The sequence below is a fragment of the Astatotilapia calliptera genome, chromosome 7, assembly GCF_964374335.1.
Source record: "Astatotilapia calliptera chromosome 7, fAstCal68.1, whole genome shotgun sequence".
Lineage (NCBI taxonomy): Eukaryota > Metazoa > Chordata > Actinopteri > Cichliformes > Cichlidae > Astatotilapia > Astatotilapia calliptera.
In genome coordinates, this window is record NC_137428.1 from 11,243,865 (window position 1) to 11,263,049 (window position 19,185).

Consider the following 19,185-nt stretch of genomic DNA (forward strand, 5'->3'; position numbering starts at 1 on the left):
GGGTGTCCCTTGACTGGGTAACTGGTCCATCAAGGGGCTAACACAGTGTAACATTCAAACCTACAGCTAATTTGGACTCACCAGTTAACCCAACATGCATATCTTGAGACTATGGAAGAAAACCAGAGCATCCATAAAAGCAAAGAGCTAATAAGGAACAATTTGTCCTTTTGTATGTTATCAGCTTTTCTTTCAGTGCATAACTACCGTAGTCCTATTTAGTTTGCACTAGTGTGTATTAACAGGGTGTTGAGTGCTGTTGCCAACTATAGATCAATATGTGGGCGAAGGTGCTATTCACCGTGTGACAAATCAAAAGAAGACACATGGTGTTCATTTGCTGAAGCTGTAACGGTTTTGGTCGTTCTGTAAACTTCAGAAATTTTTTAGACTCATCAATTTTCTTCTCATCAATCTACACAGAATATTCATAAAGAATGAACAAATACAAGCTTTTTTAATACAAATTAACATAACTAATCTATATTACAAAACTTGCAATTAATATCCAATGCCCAAAGATGGTTATCAATTGTCTTTGAGATGGTTCCTCAAACTGACTGGAACCCACTGGTACCTAACTACATTCAACACCTATGAGTTTAAAACTTATAGCTCACAGAACCAAGCTGTGTGGTTGAGAACAAAGGTGTGTCAGGGCAAAGACTCAAGAAGATTTGCTGTTGTCATTGCTGCCAAAGGTGCTTTAATCAATTATGAAGTGAAAGGTTTTAATAGATTTCACTTCATAAAAACGAACTGAAAGGTATTAATTTGCAATAATACTTTTGCAAATGTAATACTTAAACATTTTTTGTATCTTGTGGAGTATTAGGTCTAGTTAGATGAGGTAAAAAGAATGGAAAAGGTTTGAAAACTTTCTGACTACAGCGTAAGGATAAGTTCATACTGAAGTGCTCGGTGTCATGAAGGCATCAGGAGTCATCAGCTTGGGCATCACTCCGCTGCCGGTGCCTGAATTTGACAGGAAGTCTGAGGGAGCAGGAAGTGATGGGATCTTCCTTAGATCAGTCTGTGAGCCACTTCCTGAATCCTTGTCAGAGCTTTGATCAGTGAGATGATCTGAAAACCCAGCTGGAGACATAAAAAGTGAAATTACTTCCATTTTGTGGCAGAATTTGATCTAAAATAAATAATTTTTAAATGATGTATAAGCAGATATAAATAAATTTGATTTCAAAACTAAAGTAAATTATTTATGAGAGAAGACTAGAGGTGGACCAAATGTGGAGTAATCATACAAGTTGCCTTATTTTCATTGAATTCGTCCCTCTCAGCATAAATACTAAATCCTGTCAGTTAAAGAAACTGCTATCTTACCCAGACCATCCTGAGAATCTGAATGAGGAAGGAAGGCCGCAGAGTTGGAACCAGCATTGGGCTGAAACCAAATCTGAACATCCTGCAAACTCCTGCAAACATATAAATGTAGAGACATTAAACAAAATTACTAATAATTACTGATACTGCCATATCATACCATGTGTAAAATGAGCAGCAAGCTGCCTCTGCATTGACGACTATAGTATCTTTACTCCAAATAGAAAATGGCACACTTGTCAGTCTTTCATTTGGGTTGACTGCTTTCAGAGGGTGGATGGGTACAGAGAGACGTGGTATACAGCACTGTTTTAACAAAGAACAATTACATGCTATATGTCCTGTCCTTCTACAGAAGCTTTCCAGTACAGTAGATTTTTCCACAGCACCGACCCAGTGTTGGAAAGAAATGTCAGCTCCAACACAAGAGACTGACACTAGTCACCAAGTACACAATAAGTGTGCACATCTGCAAGCAATTCCATGGAAATATACGGAGCTTGCTGACTGGATGAAAGGCTCCTTTACAGAAGAAATCCAATAAACTTGGCTGACAGCAGAATTATGAATATGTTAAACTGAGCGTGGTTGCCCATTCTATTCTATTTTCAAGAAAAAAATATTACAACACAACAATATTAGTGAGTCCTATAAGAAAGTTAATCACTGGTGTGTACTAGGAAAAAAAGCACATTTTGGTCATTCAGTGTGCATATAACTGACCGCCTGTAAACCAAGATGTCCTGTTAAAGCGTTAAGTTAAAGTGACACAATCTTAACACTTTTCACCAAAAAAAAAAAAGGAAGAAAAGAAGAAAACTCACTTGGTGTGGACACAGTAGAGTTTAATCTGGATTCCAGATTTGGACTCTGTGGGTCCTTGAGGGCCCTCTGGAAAAGATACACATGAAAAACATGTGGCATTAATGAGGAACAAACATATTTAATTTCAACTTTGAAGATGGCTTAAAGCACAAAAAAAAACAAAACAATTCCAATGTGTGTGTGCACATGTCTATGCACATGCATGTGTCTATGTACCTGTTGTCATGCTTTCACTCTCCTCCTCAGCAGGAAGGACCTCAGTGTGCCGCAATCGACACTGGGTAACATCACGTACCCCAAAGCTGAGCACAGGGTGGGTCAGCAGGAACTCTGACACAGCTGTGAAATTTGCCTTTCCTTTCTCCAAGTCCTGTCGCAGCTCCATCACATATAAAACCTGCAACATCAGCCAAGTATGAAACTAAGCTTAGGAGGAAGTGGTAACATGGGTAGCCAAGAAAGTGGCATTATTCAGGGACTTTCACAAACAGAGCAGGTTTCCTTGTACACTTGATGCGTGGTCTTTGATCAGTGTGTCTAGAAAGGTAGTTAATTCAGGATTTGTATCTTTTGTATTGATGAAGTGTGCCAATTAATTTACACAAAGTGATAGAAAAGTGAGCACTTTAAAAAGGGGGTTGCACAATATGATTTCTCACAATGATTACTTGCTTAAAACCTATTTTAAAACATTTGTGCTAACCTTCCTTTGCACATCAGTGAGGATCAGATACTCAGCAGAGAGGTCCAGGCTGGCCTTGAGGCTTGGCAGAGTCGATGAGTTTAATGGATCAGGGGAGAACCTTTAAGAGAAAAGTACTGTGAAATTAGTATCTTTGTATGCTGTCCTTAAACAAATGGTTTCAGCTAAAATATCAACAACAGTCATCACCAAATGTCTTCAGTACAAGAATCATTTTACTTTGGGACTAGTAAAAACCCCTTTTGTGGGCCTTTCCTGGGAGACATTTTTTTGCTTTTACAGAGCATTACTGTTAGACCAGGTTTGTACACCAAGGCCAACCAGCCAGATACTGGTTTGGAATAATGTTTCCCTTAAGACGTGAGCTTTTTTTTGACCATGTCCTGATTTCTTTAAGGTGTACTGGAGGTGTGCTGAGGTACTGAGGGTGCAAGCAGAAAAAAAAAAAAAGAGAACTCACAGCTGTTCACGTTACATTTACTAACTATTCTTATACATGCTTTCTGCCATCCCATGCTACATTTATAATAACGGTTGAGAAAAATATAAAATGACTAAAAAATAATTAGTGCTTTCAGCGTTAATTTTGTTAAAATGACGTTAACGACATAACTGCATTAACGCAGCAAATCTCCGTTAGCGAGTTAATGCGGCTCCCCCCGTGCGAGGGGCTGCGCGGCACTAACGCGTTAACGAGCTAACATTAACATCATTTTAACAAAATTAACGCTGGCAGCACTAAAAAATGTATTTCAAATAATAGACACCTGATGGTTTGTAAACAGGTCCAGGAAACAGTGCACCACATCTTCAACTCCTGGTTTTGGTCAGCTCCAGTTATCAGAAATCGCCAGAAAGGAACCCTGTAATGAAAAGTAAAAGGGGACAGAATTGTCAATGAGAAGAAAAAAGACATAGAGATGCACTTGAATAAAAACCCACCAGGACAGCCTGTGATAAATTTGCACTTTGAGTTTGTGTGTGCAGACTCACTCGGGATCCTGCCTCTTGTGGTTGTCACAGAAAAGAAGACAGGAGAGAGGACGTCCTCCATGAGGCCGCAATTCATGAAGACATCTATTTTTAAGGAAAAATGCAAAAGTGAATAAAGGGCAGAGGTGGGAAAACCACATAGAAGAAAAGGAAAAAACAAAGTGGTAAACCATTTAAGAATTAATTAATTGGTTTGCTTACCTGGGTTTGTCTTGCCCGCCTTCTATGTATATCTGCCAGAACTTGATGTATCCATCATGGCTGGCTGTGGCTAACACGGTTCCATCTGGAGAGAGTGCGCCTTCACTGACTCTCTGGATAAACCAAAATTAAACAATGTTCATAGTCAATAATGCAACAATTCTCAGGAAACGTGAGACCTTAAGTACATTAGTTCCAGACATTTTGTTGTACAAACCAAGACAATGAAATGTGTCATGTTTATTTCAGAGTTTTTCATATGAAAATGAAGTCCCACCTGGGTATGCCCCTTGACTGCGATGAGGCCCTCCTTTACTTCTGTGGCATCAACAGGCCAGCTGCTGTTGTTGGCTCTCAAGGCCTCCAGATCCCATACCTCAGCCTAGAAAAGGGGAAACAGTAAAATTAGAGATGAAACATTTCTGCTTTTTCTGCAAGTGTTTTGTGTTTTAGCTGAGACACAGGATTGTATTGCTCTGTCAGCTAAAAATCAGTGAATGAACAACGACGTCATTATTCCTCTGTGGGCAACATCACACTACTTTTTAATGTATGTAAATCTATATATATTTATCAAATTTATAACAATGTCCTAGTGTAGGCAACTGAGTACTCAAAGTTTTATTCTATTTCAAAGTTCATTGGCTTTTCATCCAGCTCAGACAAACATATCTGTGTCAAACATTTATACCCTGTCTTCATGTAGAAGAGCCAAAGTTTGACTGGCATCATCCTGGTTCTCCTCATTGTCATCCTGGATGAATGGACACCAGATGAGGCGACGATGGGAATTCAGTGGAGTGTTTTCTGGCCGTCGGATATGAACTACTATCTGATCTCTATATAAAACATGGGTTAAGGAAAATGGGAGACAAGAATAGTTTTGGAATTCTTTCTGTAACTGTGACAAAAGCAGAGGTGAAGATCAGTGTAATCTTTAACTTGCTAGTTTAGAAGCAAACAGAGGTAACTAGGTAGTGAAGATACAGCCTTCATTGGCAGTATCCACACACACACAGACACGCATTCAGTTTCTCCTACATTCAGGATACAGTATCTTGTTGGCAGTGTAGGTGAGCTGCCAGACCATCAGGTTGCCCGCTTCATCTACACAACCTAACAGAGATGAATCAAGGTGGGCGAAAGCCAGATCTGTGACGGCCCCGGTGAATCCCTTCAGTAAGGAACGCTCACCAAACTCCAAACTGAGGACACGAACCATAGCATGATTGTTGGCTCCTGAGGGGGAAAAAATGCCCAAAGATAAACCAAGGAGCCTTTGTTATTATAGCATTGAATACACAGCAAATCCATTGAACAATGTTGTAAACAACCATAGTATAAATAAAAGTTTAATAAGTGGTATGAGCAACATTTTCAGCCCTTTAAAGTAATGGACTACAATGCATAGTAATTCTGGTGGAACATATGAAACAGCTCAACTGAGCCTTGAGATCAGACCGTTCATAGTTTCCCATTATGCACTTACAGAACGTAACTGCCTTTATGCAGCAACATGAATTATCAAAGAGCTGATTAGCTAAAACAAAATTTATTTTTTTTAAAATGACACAGAAAAGGAGAAGAATTGTTTTTTCTGCACAGCAAAGGACATCCTTAGATCTGTCAGACCAGGGAGGGGAAAAAAATTTATCTTTAGTCTTTATGCTGTGAAAAATTTCTAAATTGTGTGTGCACACCACTCCCAGAAAAACCAAGAGTAGATTGGAAAGCAAAAAGAAAAACATGCAAGAAACAACATCGGGGATCAGCAACAGAGACCAATTACTTTAACCAGACCACAACCAGATCACTGTCAAGCAGTGTGGGTACAGGGGAGACTGATGCTGAGGAAACCATTTATAAGGACAAACAATTTGGCAGCTAAAATTAAATTTTAAAATGAACATGCACAGAAGGATTTTTGGAGATTTCGAGTGCATACTCCTTCATAGTAGACCTTTACGCCTTCATAGGAATAAAGGTAGGTCTGTTCAGTCAAACCAGACAGAATATCAGATTGCTCTGAAAGTAAAGTTTAATATTCTGTCTGAAGTACAGTCTGAAGTATACAGAAGGATTTTGAATGCAAACTTATAAAGAAATCACACGAAATGTTCAACCTCCAACCAAAGAATATCTTGTGAAGACTTCACAGAGCGCTTCAAAAAATCCAATCAAAGAGCAACTTTGGGATTCATTACTTCAAAATGAGCTTGGATACTAAATTAAAAGCTCTGCAACCTGGAACAAAGAAGAAACCTGTGTGTGTGTGTGTGTGTGTGTGTGTGTGTGTGTGTGTGTGTGTAATATATACATTATCATTATTTATATTTATTTTATTTATTTATTTATTTTTTTGGGGGGGGGGGGGGGGGGGGACTGCGCATACAGTGCTTTAAATTGGGTCTGTATTCTAAAGCCACATACAATAATGTTATATCCTAAATGTCTGTGGTAGAAGCTCGTGTTGGATTATTATACCCCTCTTGAGTTTAAAGATGATTATGATGATTAACTTTTAGGAGCTGAAGCCACTCAAAAACACTGTACCTCTGATGGCGTAGGCCAGGAAGGCATTGGACACAGCTATCAGTCTGCCGTAATAATACTTGTGCTCCCAGTCGTACTTAGCAACAGGCTGAATCTTCACCTGAAAGAATCACAAAAAAAACATTGAAAACAGATGAGTAACCTCTGAACAAAGTTAATAAGGAATTAAAAACTGACAAGGCAAAGAACCTCAAAAGCTGAAGAAAGTCTAAATGATGCTTTAGATGATCTGTGTTTTTATAACTGTACAATTCCATTTTCCATCATATCATTTTCTCAAATTATGTGAAAACCATATCATTTGATAATGATATGACATTTTATGAAATGTTATAAAAAGAGAATAGGAGACTATAGTGCTCATAAAAATTAGTTCAGATATCTTTAGATAAATACTGTAGCTTATCACTTGTAAAAAAGAAAAAACAAAAAAAACAAAACACCATGTTGAGTCATCACAGATACAGGCTCAGATAAAAATAACAGCCACAGTCAGAAGTACTGACTGTCTCCAAATTTCTCATTTGTTCTCTTCACCAGAGCTGCCAGGTTGTAGCTGATGATTTGGTTTCTTACCTTGTTGCTGCCTCGAGCCTTGCTGTTGATGCTAGAGTCTTGGCTTGCCACAATCTCCACATTGTTAGAAGTAATTGGAATACAGGTAGAGCCATCATCACCAGAAAGGCAGCTGAAATTGCAGCACATTGATTCAGTTAAAAAAATAAAACAAAACAAACAAACAAAAAACTCAAAAGTCCTTATAAATATGACACCACTAAGCAGGTTAAATGAGAAACTCACATTATCTGAATCTCCTGAGCACTGCTGAGATCTGTGGAGATGGGTCTTGTCGATTCTGACATGGTTGACCGGTCAGTGCTCCCCAGAAGGCCTGTTCCCAATAGCCCATTCAGCTCTCCATTAAAAGATGGCTTTCTACCACTTTCACTTGAATTTCCATCTGAGAAAGACAATGAAAGTAGGAGATCCAGCAGCTGCAAAGAGCTTGTGTTTGTTCTGGGTCTTCCTTACCAGCTTACTTTTGACTCATCTCAGAGCCTGACACAATCATGTCACTGATGCACAATTGTACAGTGATTTTAGACTTTGCAACAAAACAATGAGTCACATGCAGTCTCATAGTGATACACACAATATTCATTACAACGTGTAGGACAATATTTTTTTAACCTATATTTTCAATGGCGATCTATTAGGCTCATTTCCAGCACATATTTTTCTGAGGATTTAAGGCACTCTAAAATTATGCTTATTTATCTTATACAGAGCCTTGATGCAGACCCTCACTTTATTTGTCTGAGAAAAAGGCTGTTTAAGAAACCTTCCCCTCATTTTAAGGCAATGTTCTTATGATTGGCAGCTCCTCTCAAACAGAAGAATTAACAGCAGGCAAATGGGGTTTGTGTGCTCACAACAAGACGTGTGTCTGATATTACCATATTAAAAATATCCATTCCTACTGACATCATACAAAGCCTAAAGCAGACAAAACTTTCCACATGTAGATTAAACTGAGTCTTAGTAAAGAAAAGTTAAACCAAAAGAAATGTTTAATCTAGGACTGGATTTAAAGCATCCCTGGGAAACAGAGCCTAAAGTTTTAGACAAACAAAGAATTCAGGTCGTAGTATGTTATGTATTTAATACTTCTGATTCTCCACGGTTTATAAGCATTTACTAATGAAAAAGGCAGCAAAGTAAAGAGACGTTAAGGCGTAATATATGCTCCTTTTCCATTCTGGTGTTACTTCAAAGTGTGCCGAAACGGTCAACAAGTAGTGTACTGGTCTGAGAGTCCAATTTCTACACCTACCCCCAACATAAAATACTATGACGTAAAGATAATTAAGGCTAACACAGGTGCAAGATAGTGAGTTCCTAAAATCAGCATGTCTTCTTCACACTACATGATAAAGTTGCCATGCAATACATCGCAAGTGAGACAAACAAACACACGTGAATTGGTGTTCCCAAATTAGTAAAGTAAGTCCACCCTTCTGCGCAGTTTGTGGGGGCTTGTTCACACCAGTTAAATGCCTCACATTAATTAAGGACAAAGGTATAACCACTTTTATGGCTTCGAAGTAAAAACAGCAAGTTAATTTCTACTAGACGAAATATTTACCTAAGACACGCTTTTTTACACCAAAAAACAGATACACACATACGCTAAGCTCCTAACCGAGCTAACACTGAGGATGATAAAATACTTTACGACGCAGTTAGCACTCCAACATTACGACGACCCGATACACTTTCGCGGCTCCGCGGAAATTAGTGTTAAAACAGATTCAGTGTGATTCAACTGTGTTTTCACGCAAAAGCTGCAGTTGACCCTGACTTCGTTTCAACACAACTAAGCGACACACATCACGCTGGCTAAGTTATTTATTTAGCTAGCCAGCTAACTAGCATTCAACTAGCTTCTGCGGCCTAAACCAGCGCAGGCGCTTTCGCTCACGGCCCCCACTTACCGGTGCTGTTCCCGGGGCGGTCGAGCTTGAGGATGTCCCGAAGATGCTGGGTTGCACCCTCGATGTCTATATTAGTATTGGACGCCATGGGTGAGGGAAAGGGGAGCTCGGGTTTGTTCAGGGGGAAAGGATGAATTTTGTTTCCTGCGATGCTGCTGTCACTGTTCACCCCGAGCAACGGTCTAAACTTCCGTTTCGTCCGCGCAATGGATTCCGACTTGTCATTGTGTCAGGTCAATGGTTCCCACCTCGAACGCTACTGACGTTCATTTTTTCCACGAGAAGACACCAGTCACTAACTTTGTTAGATATTTGAGTTGAATTATTATTATTGTCCTTATGAATTTTTTGTTAGTTTTATCAACGGCGTCGTACATGTCTCCTTTTAGCAGCTGTTTTTGGTTTGGTTTTGTGTTGTGACATAACGCTTTTGATCATATCAGACCAGCAGGCGGCAGCTAATAAAACCTTTATGGTCCCTAAATGTCAAAATGAGCAATAAATGTATGCATGACATTGTGAGAATGACTGAAAGAGGGTTTCTCACTGAGGCTCTCTGGTGTTACAGAATCTGTCTCTTTAACTCAGGGTGTACTAAACATCATAATCTCACAATGAGACATTTCCTCAGATGACCGATAATTTCAAATTATATCTATAATTTCGTTGGGCTGGTCTTAAAACGAAACAGGGTCGTGCTAAATTTGTTTTTACAATTCCTAGTGTTGTTTTTAAACATCCTTCCAAATTTAACTGAATTTTGCTAGTTTGGTTAATTGGTTATTTCTTGGTAGTAAAAACATACCGTCATTTAGACTGTGCAGACTTTAAATACATGGTTTGAAATGTGAATTTACACTGAAACGACATGGTCCCCTTTTAAAAACAAAGTCATAAAATGATGGACACTGAGCATCTAGCTGACCTTCTATTAATCATCTAAACAAGAAAAAAAAACAGCCTAAGGACAAAACTAATATTAACATTTACGAAAAGTTTATAATTAAAGAGGCACCACAGCATGATATGGAAAGACAAGGTCACACCATTAAGAAAAAAAGTCCAGGTTTTATTGTGTATCGTGGCTGTAGTCCATGTTTAACTGCCAGATGTGTGTGAAAGAGAGAGAAGAGAGAGAGAAAATAAGCGGGGTCAGAGCAAAACACAGCAATGTCAACCTTTGTCATCCATGAGCAAATGAATCATGGCAAAGTTAACAGTTGTGTAAAGGAAGATAAAACTCTATTTAACACACTAAGGCGAGCTAATGTAAACACACAAGTGGCATCTAAAAACAAATATGTGAAAAGGAAACTGAAGAAGCCATCTTTGAACCTGAACATGGGACTACAAACCAGTCAACAACAGTGCTAACAGAACTGAGTTGACAGCAGTGGAGTCAACAGTAGAGTAGAATGGGTTAGAGTAGAGTAAAGAGGCGAGCAGAGCGGAGTTAATGGCATCGGTCAGCTGTTTGTCCTTCCGGTGGCTTGAGTATTGTAATGAGGGGGTTCCCAGCATCATGCAGATCAGCAGAGTGGCAGACAGGGGCGTTTGATTGGTCAGCCGGCTCTCAGCAAAGAAACACGTTGCAGTTCTACAGGCTGGGCTGGTCTGAAAACCCGTCTGGATGAGGTTCAGTGATTGACATCTAGAATCTGGTGTTTGCTTGTTTGTCAACACAGGCGTGAATGAAACAGCCGGGAGGGAGGGATGAGTGCTCTCTCTTCTCCTCCCTCCATACTTCACACAGTGACCTTCACTATGGCTGCCCCTGCCCGCCAAAGTGGAGACGCAGGTTAACCGAAATTGTGAATGGCCAGCCTGAACATGTCATTGGTGCACACCCATGCATCGTTAATGTTCTTCAGGATGAAACTCTGATGGAAACCCATAATGGGGTCTTCATCTGCCTGCAAACACACACACAGATGTCAAAGCTGTTATTGATTGAGGCTAGTTCATCAAAGGTACACATTTAGAGTAAAGAACACCTGCTACAACAAAATTATACTGTTATTCGTATTGGTTTTTATTGAACTGGATGCCTCCGTTTCATACTGTCAGACACAGCAGAAATAGAATAGAATAGAATTCAACTTTATTGTCATTGCACATGCACAGGTACAGGGCAACGAAATGCAGTTTGCATCCATCTAGAAGTGCTTTAGTGATATAGATATATTACAATATATATTAGCAATAGTATAGATATGTAAGTATATTACAGAAATACACCAATGGAACAGTAAAATCGGTACAGTGTATGGTGATCAGTAAATACTCCTACAAATATCACTTTAAGAAACATTTTTGAGTAGGTAGAAACGATTTTTCAGAATGTAAACAGAGACTCTGTTCACAGGAAAGCTAGCTTTGCCTTAAAAATTTCAACAGTTCTTTCTAGTGTGGTGTGTACCCAGTCATCTAGATACTTGTTACTGACTAATCAGGCCAACAGAAATACCAGTCATCAAAATTATTGTGATTTTAATAATCTATAGCCACAGTTAACATCTGGGTCTAGGATATGTCAGAAGTGTACATCTATTCACGTCTCTCTCCATTTCATATGCATGTCTGTGTCAAAGTAACCTGCCATATAATCACTCGCCTGAAGCAATGCAGGTATGCATACCCGCAAAAGAAGGCTGCCGGTGCTAGCACTGCTAACATTAACCACACTTTGCAAACTATCCTAAAAATCTATTTTTGTATTTTTTACCATGAGGTATAAAGTGTGAACTATGGAAAGTTTAAATCTCGAATGGAACCATAAGCCTTCCCCCTTGCTGATCATTGCTTCCTGATCCAAGCAGATTTAAAGAAATGTAAATGCCTTAAATGTATTTAAAGAATAGACAACCTGTTGTTGCCTTTCTAGGCTTTGTTGTTTGTGTGACTGGTATTTTACCAAGTTAAACCAGACTATTGTCATACAGCAACTGAGATAAAGTCAGTGTGTTTTGTTCATTTTTCGCTAGTGGAGTCAAGAGGCCTGTACCTCAAGCAGTTTTCCAGGTAATATCAGGGTTAACCCTGGATTTCTTTGTACAGTGAGGGCTGTAAACTCCTTACCAGTGTATATCACCATACTATGTCCAAACATTCTGAAAAATCAGTTCTCCTAAAAGCAGTGTCACCATGCTGGAAGATTTCACAGACCTCAATGAGTAGATAGGAGAGTTAAAAAAATTTTATTAATCTTTTTTAAAATGGCATCTAAAGTTAATCTTTTCTTGATAAGCCTAAGTAATGAATTTTAGGTTAGACCCAACTTTATTCTTTGATCTTTTTTGTGACCTGTAAGCAATTTTAAAACTATTTTATTGCTCCATAAGCATTAATATATGATCTACACCTATATGCATTTGATGACCTTATATCAAATTTACACATAGATTAAGCCTACATTTGAATTCAATTTCTGTTTTTCCTATATAATTTTTTACTCTGACTGTTCCGTTTATAGAATACAAACTGCCCTTTAAAATATTAATTTAATTAAATACTCAATTATGATCCATCAGATCATCCCATGTCTTAATAATAAAGTTGTAATATTGATGGGTTTGGTAATTTGCACAGGGTGTATTTTTGTCATCATTCTTTCATGGCTTCAAATAACAAACAATAACAAAACTTTATTAATATAGCTGCAGTCTTCCAGTTTTATTGACTAAAGCACTTAAAGCTCATACATTGATTCTTCCTCTTTAACGCTAAACTACTGTACAGTGCTTTTCCTCTCAAAGCACTGTTTTGCTGTTACTTTCAGTCTGTGATATGTATTTAACCTCTTCATATTTTTCCCCATATTATATTTTATTTTATTTATTTATTTATTTTTAAATCAGACACTCTGCTGTCAGTACACTTAATCCATAATTGTGTCTGATCAAATGCTGCCAACACCATCCTATTCAAGTAATTACAGTCTAAATTGGTAAACACTGTGTTAATAGCCCAGCTTTCTGTGATCAGTCATCCTTACTGCCATTGTTAGGGTAAGTGAATCCAGATAACACAAAGATACCCTGGGCGTGTAGATATGCTAAATACAGCTTAAAAATAAGAAAAATTACCAAATTTCCCATCACCCGAAGAACTGAAAATCCTATAAAATACTTTAGATCAAAGTGTCCCCACAATTATGGCTAACATAATTATTAACTTTGATCTGTCTCACACACACACACACACACACACACACACACACACACACACACACACACACACACACACACTGAGGAAAAATTAAATGTTGAGGGAGGACTATAAATTGAGCACAAATTGTGCAAGGAGTGATTTATAACCAGCAGAGAGGTACTGGGTGTGTATTTCTGAGTTTATGTGGTTTTATGCGCTTCAGTGCCAGTAAACTCAGCTGGCTTTCTGTTAGCCATGTGCATTGGTTTGCTTCTGTCCTACATCCGACACTCATTTTAACACAGCTGAACTCACAGTAAATTTTTTCTCATTTAAAAATATCTGTTATTGTTGTCGGACAACAGAAAAACTAAAACACAGACACTGACATGCACTGTTAAAGACTGAGCTCTTTAGGGAGTAAATTAGTTATACTAGAGGCATATATCATGGCTAAAACAAACAAACAAAAATCAGAATTGTATTTTGGACCAAAACTTGAAATATACATTTAGGGGACATCTGGAACTATATTAATATTTCTTGAAGTGGCCTTTATAATCTGAACTGAATGCGGTAAATGGTTTCAAATTACTCTTAGGGATACTATATGTAATATTTGTATGGACAATGTTTCACTTCAACAATTAAATATTCCTCAATTTTTACTTTTCTGAGCGCTTTCTTACTTTTAGACTTATCGACAAGTCTCATTTCTTCTCCTTAAGAAAAAGAAGAGAGAGAAAAAAAAAGATCCGTAGTTTGAACCCAGTTCAGCTGAAGAGAATGAAGAAAACTGACTGGGGTACCACCAACTGCCAACATGATGGGAACAAAAAGTCAGTTGAAAGTTACGTTATCATTTACTGGATTAACATTTTTGCCTAAAAAGTGCTTCAAATCCAGTTTCTACATTAAACACACACACGCTCACACACTAAAATCTTTCTCATCATGTTCAACCTATAAATTGTAGTTTTAAATTAAGAAGCACTGATCAGATCCTGGAAGAATAAGGGAAACAACCTCATTTACTGTATAGCTCAATGTGTGACAATTTAGCTGTAAAACAGTGAATCCTGTCACGCTCCATTCAATGACATCATGATAGTGCTACTTACTTTAAGCTGTCCTACAACCATACTCAAGATGCAGCTGTCTGGAGTTGGCTGATGGTCCTGCGCCGTTATACTATGCGCTATTTTCTGAAATGGGAGACTCTGGTCCAAACAGATAATGAAAATACACAAGAGAAAGATTAATACAGGTATATCAGGCAGTGAAAACATTTACTTAAGATGTGTCTGAAGTATTCCAAACTATTTTGATATAAATGTTACATATAGAGATTTGATAATCACTACAGCTGTGTACATTAGCCATCTTCTTTTAATGATCACATATCACAGTTTAACCTGGTTTCTAGTGTGCATGAGCTTACACTGCCACTACACATCTCACTTAAGCCACTAACCACCTGTTGCATGCATGTGACCTCTGTATAAGACAATAGGTTAGCAAATGTACTCACAGCGAGTTTCTCGACAATTGCTCTTTTTCCCTGGTACTGCTGTCCTTCCCACGTAAGGCATGATGCATCGATCTGTGTAGACAGTGGGAAAGAGTGATCAGCACAAAAGTGGAAGAGGATGTAATGTGCAGATGAAAACCCACATCATGACTCAGCAGATTCCTTAAACATCATCAATTAGACACTGACATGTACAGTTTAAAATCACAGATTGTTACAACCAACGTAATTATTTTGTCAGGGTTTTTGGGCTGCGTTGATGTTAAAAAGTGCCTTATGTAAATGCTTTGATTCATAAAACGGAACCTGCACAATCATTTTAATAAGTAGGTTTGTTTAATGACTTTTCCTTTTTGAGACCTTTTTTTCCCCAAATCAGGAATGTGAACACAGCACATAGAAAAAGACTCATTTTCCTACTCATTAAATCACTCATAGAATGAGTGCCCTGAGGGCCATATAATGACACAGGGCTAAAGCTAGGGGTTACTCAATGTTCTGATTATTGAATAATACCCGTACAATGTATAGACAAGACTGCTTATTTTTGTTTCAAGACAGATTTTATTATATACAAACCAATTTCATCATAAAAATAAAAACATTTTCAACAGAAGTTCCACACATTTGAAAAGATGGAGTCAAAGAACACAAAATGTGACAGTTTCTGTCAACTAAACTAAGAACTTATTGACAAGCTGTTTACCTTTGTGCTTTTGGCAGCACTTTGTAATTATATAATCACAAGTTCTCAACTATAGAGGGAAAAAAAATTCAATCCAAAGATCCATGGCTTGCAAATGTGCATGGTATGTGCGAGTGAAAACAACATGCTTCCAAATAATAATCATCATGACCACAAGCATCATCACAACTTCAGGAGTAAGTCTGACAATGCAAGGCTGATGTCTAGACCTGCTCGATTATCAAAATCCAGATATATTCTGGTCAATATTGGACAATTATTCACTGGCTCTAGAAACTTTTACACCTTTATGTTTTAAAATGCTTCCTAACAGTGAATTCCCTTAAACTGGAAATGTATTTCATGTGTGCATATTAAAAAAAAAGTGAACTAAACAAAACATGCTACTACGTAGACAGGAGGGATTTGAGGTAAAAATCAACACAAAAACGAAGGACTTTTTAGAAAACACTATTCTTTTCATTAACCATGTTTTCTGAATCAGTCTTGTCGCATTGTTTAGAACTAAATGACAGCAAAACTGAGGCTATTTTATTCAGCCCCCCCAGCCCCACAAACATCTTCATTGAGTTACTTGTTCATTTATCCAGATATGTCGATGCTGTCATTAAAAATCTTGGTGCTTTAATTTCCTTAACTTTTAACAATCAAATCAGGAATTCTGTCAAAAGCTGCTTGACAACATTCACCAACTGAGAACCATCACTAAACGAAAACTAGTTTTGTATCTAAAGAACTAAAGCGTTATCCATGCCTTTATCACCTCTCAGCTGGACTACTGCAATTCCCTGTGTGTAGGATTGCCCAATTGCACTTTCTTTCATTTACAGATGGTTCAAAGCGCAGCTGCTCATCTCATAAGAGTGAGCAAAGCTGTTTTAGCTAAGCTGCCCTGGCAACCTGCAAAGTTTTAAATATATTTAAACATTATTTGTTTTAAAGCCCTCTGTGGATTAGCTCAACAAATATATTACAGATCTTTTAACTCCACATCACGTCACTGAGGTCATCATCACAATAACTTCTCTTGGTGTCCTTTTCTCACATAAAAACTAAAAACGACCAAAACTTTGCAAATATTGCCCCTGGGCTCTCGAACTGTCTGCCACTTCTATTTATTTATTTTTTAACTGTTGTCTGACATATTTCTCAATTATAATTTTTAATATGTTCCCTGTCTGTTATGCAAGCTGTGTTTGTAATTGTAAAACACTTTAAAATGTGCCATATACATAAAGTGACCTGACTGGACAATACCTAAATCATTAGGATTATACACTCAAAATTAAGGAAAGTGAGATTATTACAGCAAAAGTTTACTCATAAACACCTACATAAGACAAGTCCAACTCACATATATAGATCCCAGTTGTGATCTGTCAGAGTCAAACATCTGATAGTAGTGCTGCACAAAGCTGGATCCTATCTGCTCCCACAAAGGCTGGTCCACCATCCTGAATCACCCTGCAACTCACACTGAGCGTGTGGGAGAGAGCGAATCAGACAAACGTAATGAGATAAGAAAAGGGGCAATTCATAGAAAAAACAACAACAACAGCACCACCACCAGCAGCAGCCTCCCACTTATATCAAAACTAATTTGTAGTCACCAGATGTCAACATAAGCTTCAGATTTCTGAAAAAACTCTTGGACAGCCCTCACTACCATAATTCAAGACAGTATTCTGGGATGTTTTATAGAATCAAGCTCTTAAAGCAGCAAACAGTACAATAAACTGTACAGTACACACATTGTTTTGATTTCTGTTTTTTTTTTTTTTTTTTTAAAGAAAAATATGTTTTTAACTAAAGACTCCAAAAAAAAAAAAAATAGCATATAGATCCCATTTCATTGAGAAAAATAAATGTTAAAATTACTTAACTGAATAAGCCAAAGTATATTTTACTGCAACGGATCCCTCCGCTCGGGTGACACTGACAGCCCAAGTCATGTGCTCCCACATAACGATACACGGCTGCTACTGGAACAATCCGAGCGCTCTGCACATTAGCAGTAGACTGCGAGCAGCATACCCCGAATTGCGACCACACATAAGTTGTTCAGGGCCCCCGTAAATATAGTCAGAAGTAAAGGGGGATTGAGGAAATATGAGCAAGTAACGTTAATGTACGGAAAAGCTAATTTTTAACTACTTAACTCTAGCTAACTAGCTGCTGCTAGCTTGTGTCATGTTTGCTAATGTTGACTCAGCCTGTGCTAGCACAGACAGTTCACATACGTAGCATGTCTCCTCGCCAGCCAATGTTAGGCGTCAGATAAATTATATTTCCGGGCGTTAGCTGATCGGCCAGCTGGTAGTGGCCTGTTCACCAGTTGCTAAAAATACCCCGTCTGCTTTGAGTGTTCATACCTCTTGCGGGCCCGCGCGTACAGCTCTGGAACACCGAAGCAGCTACTCTACATAGGCGTGTCCACCGTTAGCCCCAAACCGGCCAATAGCAACCGATTTAACAACTTATACCGCCTCGGGCTTTTTCGAATGTCAGATTAAACTAGTGCTTTTTGTTTTCGAGCATGTTTCCATTCACTATTTTGTAAGCGGGCACCATAAAAACTAGTAATAAAAACTTACCTCTTACGCCGAGGCCGGCTGCACGATCGCACAGTGCAATGTCTGCTCCGCTACGAGGGTACGTACAAAAAGCCGTAAAAGGCCCGATGCATTATGGGGATTGTAGTATGCTCAATTTTCTTGTCTGTCGCCTTTTACATAATACAGCCACATTCTGATACATACTATATTCAGAAGTGTGTCATGTCATTTATGATTGTGTAAACTGCTTGCTTTTATGTTGCTTTTATTATTCTACTGTGTACAGTGTCTTTGAGTGTTCTGAAAGGCGCTTTCAAATAAAATGTATTATGATTATTATTATGATTATTATTATTATGTCCAAATCACACGTTTTGATGATTTCTGAAGTGAAAAAAACAAGAAAAACCCATGGAGTAAGAGACAATAAAAATGGTAAGTCAAAAATGGTTTTATTTTATTTGATGTACAAAGATTAAATGTGCTACAGTCACGACTGTCCAGCAAGAACACTTACATTACATTACATTTGCTTTTAAAATTACATCAAATTGCAGCACAAAACAGATTTAGTCATTTGTAACTTGTGCCTTCATTGTTCTCTTAGGTTAGGTTGCTGAGTCCACCAGACTGAGAAAAAAGGCATAAGCAAGGCTTTTTACCCAAACACGATTTATTTCTGCAGTCAACAGCAGTAAAGGCCACCGCAAATAGATCCACAAACCGACACACCCTGGTTTGGTAAAAACATCAATTCAATTCAAAATTTATTTGTATAGCACATTTAAAAACAACAGAGTTGACCAAAGTGCTTCACAATCGGTTAAAAACAAGTGTTTTTAACCGATTGTGATAGAGAAACAAATATAAATAAATTAGAAACAAATACAGGTAAATAAGAAGACAGTGAATTAACAATAAAAACATAAAACAGGCCTGATGGTACTCATACTGAACTTGAATTAAAAGCCAAAGTAAAAAAGTGAGTTTTAAGATGCGATTTAAAAGACTGAATAGACGAAGTACGAATCTCCTCTGGCAGATTATTCCAGAGTCTGGGTGCTGCTACTGCGAAGGCCCGATCTCTATGCTTCAATTGAGACCTTGGTTGTGCTAAGAGCATCTGGCTAGAA

At 38.1% G+C, this 19,185-nt stretch overlaps 2 protein-coding genes across 6 annotated transcripts in view; both read right to left on the reverse strand.

The window, feature by feature from the left end:
* edc4 (enhancer of mRNA decapping 4) overlaps window positions 1-9,331 on the reverse strand; it is a 28,042-nt gene extending 18,711 nt beyond the window's left edge. The window contains exons 1-15 of the mRNA XM_026172957.2: window positions 9,112-9,331; window positions 7,418-7,577; window positions 7,193-7,304; window positions 6,617-6,716; window positions 5,116-5,302; window positions 4,755-4,902; window positions 4,341-4,445; window positions 4,064-4,176; window positions 3,863-3,946; window positions 3,637-3,732; window positions 2,870-2,969; window positions 2,383-2,563; window positions 2,166-2,232; window positions 1,342-1,433; window positions 911-1,095 (exon numbers count right to left, since the gene is read on the reverse strand). Of these exons, the coding sequence (XP_026028742.1) occupies window positions 911-1,095; window positions 1,342-1,433; window positions 2,166-2,232; window positions 2,383-2,563; window positions 2,870-2,969; window positions 3,637-3,732; window positions 3,863-3,946; window positions 4,064-4,176; window positions 4,341-4,445; window positions 4,755-4,902; window positions 5,116-5,302; window positions 6,617-6,716; window positions 7,193-7,304; window positions 7,418-7,577; window positions 9,112-9,199 (1,818 nt within the window). The 5' untranslated portion in view covers window positions 9,200-9,331. The remainder of the gene's footprint in view (window positions 1-910; window positions 1,096-1,341; window positions 1,434-2,165; window positions 2,233-2,382; window positions 2,564-2,869; window positions 2,970-3,636; window positions 3,733-3,862; window positions 3,947-4,063; window positions 4,177-4,340; window positions 4,446-4,754; window positions 4,903-5,115; window positions 5,303-6,616; window positions 6,717-7,192; window positions 7,305-7,417; window positions 7,578-9,111) is intronic.
* An 828-nt stretch (window positions 9,332-10,159) lies between these two features.
* nutf2 (nuclear transport factor 2) lies at window positions 10,160-18,213 on the reverse strand. 5 transcript variants are annotated; one of them, XR_013909938.1, is made up of 6 exons: window positions 18,092-18,213; window positions 16,852-16,973; window positions 14,792-14,863; window positions 14,382-14,480; window positions 13,950-14,075; window positions 10,160-11,024 (listed from the first exon to the last, which is right to left on the reverse strand). XR_013909938.1 is itself a non-coding variant. In XM_026172959.2 (5 exons), the coding sequence occupies exons 2-5, from the start codon at window positions 16,948-16,950 to the stop codon at window positions 10,911-10,913; spliced, it is 384 nt and encodes a 127-aa protein (XP_026028744.1). In that variant the 5' UTR covers window positions 16,951-16,973; window positions 18,092-18,213; the 3' UTR covers window positions 10,160-10,910. The 5 variants fall into 5 exon arrangements, 4 of the variants coding, with proteins under 4 accessions (XP_026028744.1, XP_026028745.1, XP_080159564.1 ...); XM_026172959.2 differs by lacking the exon at window positions 13,950-14,075; XM_026172960.2 differs by lacking the exon at window positions 13,950-14,075 and having other exon boundaries at window positions 17,870-18,098.
* Window positions 18,214-19,185: the final 972 nt, after the last annotated feature.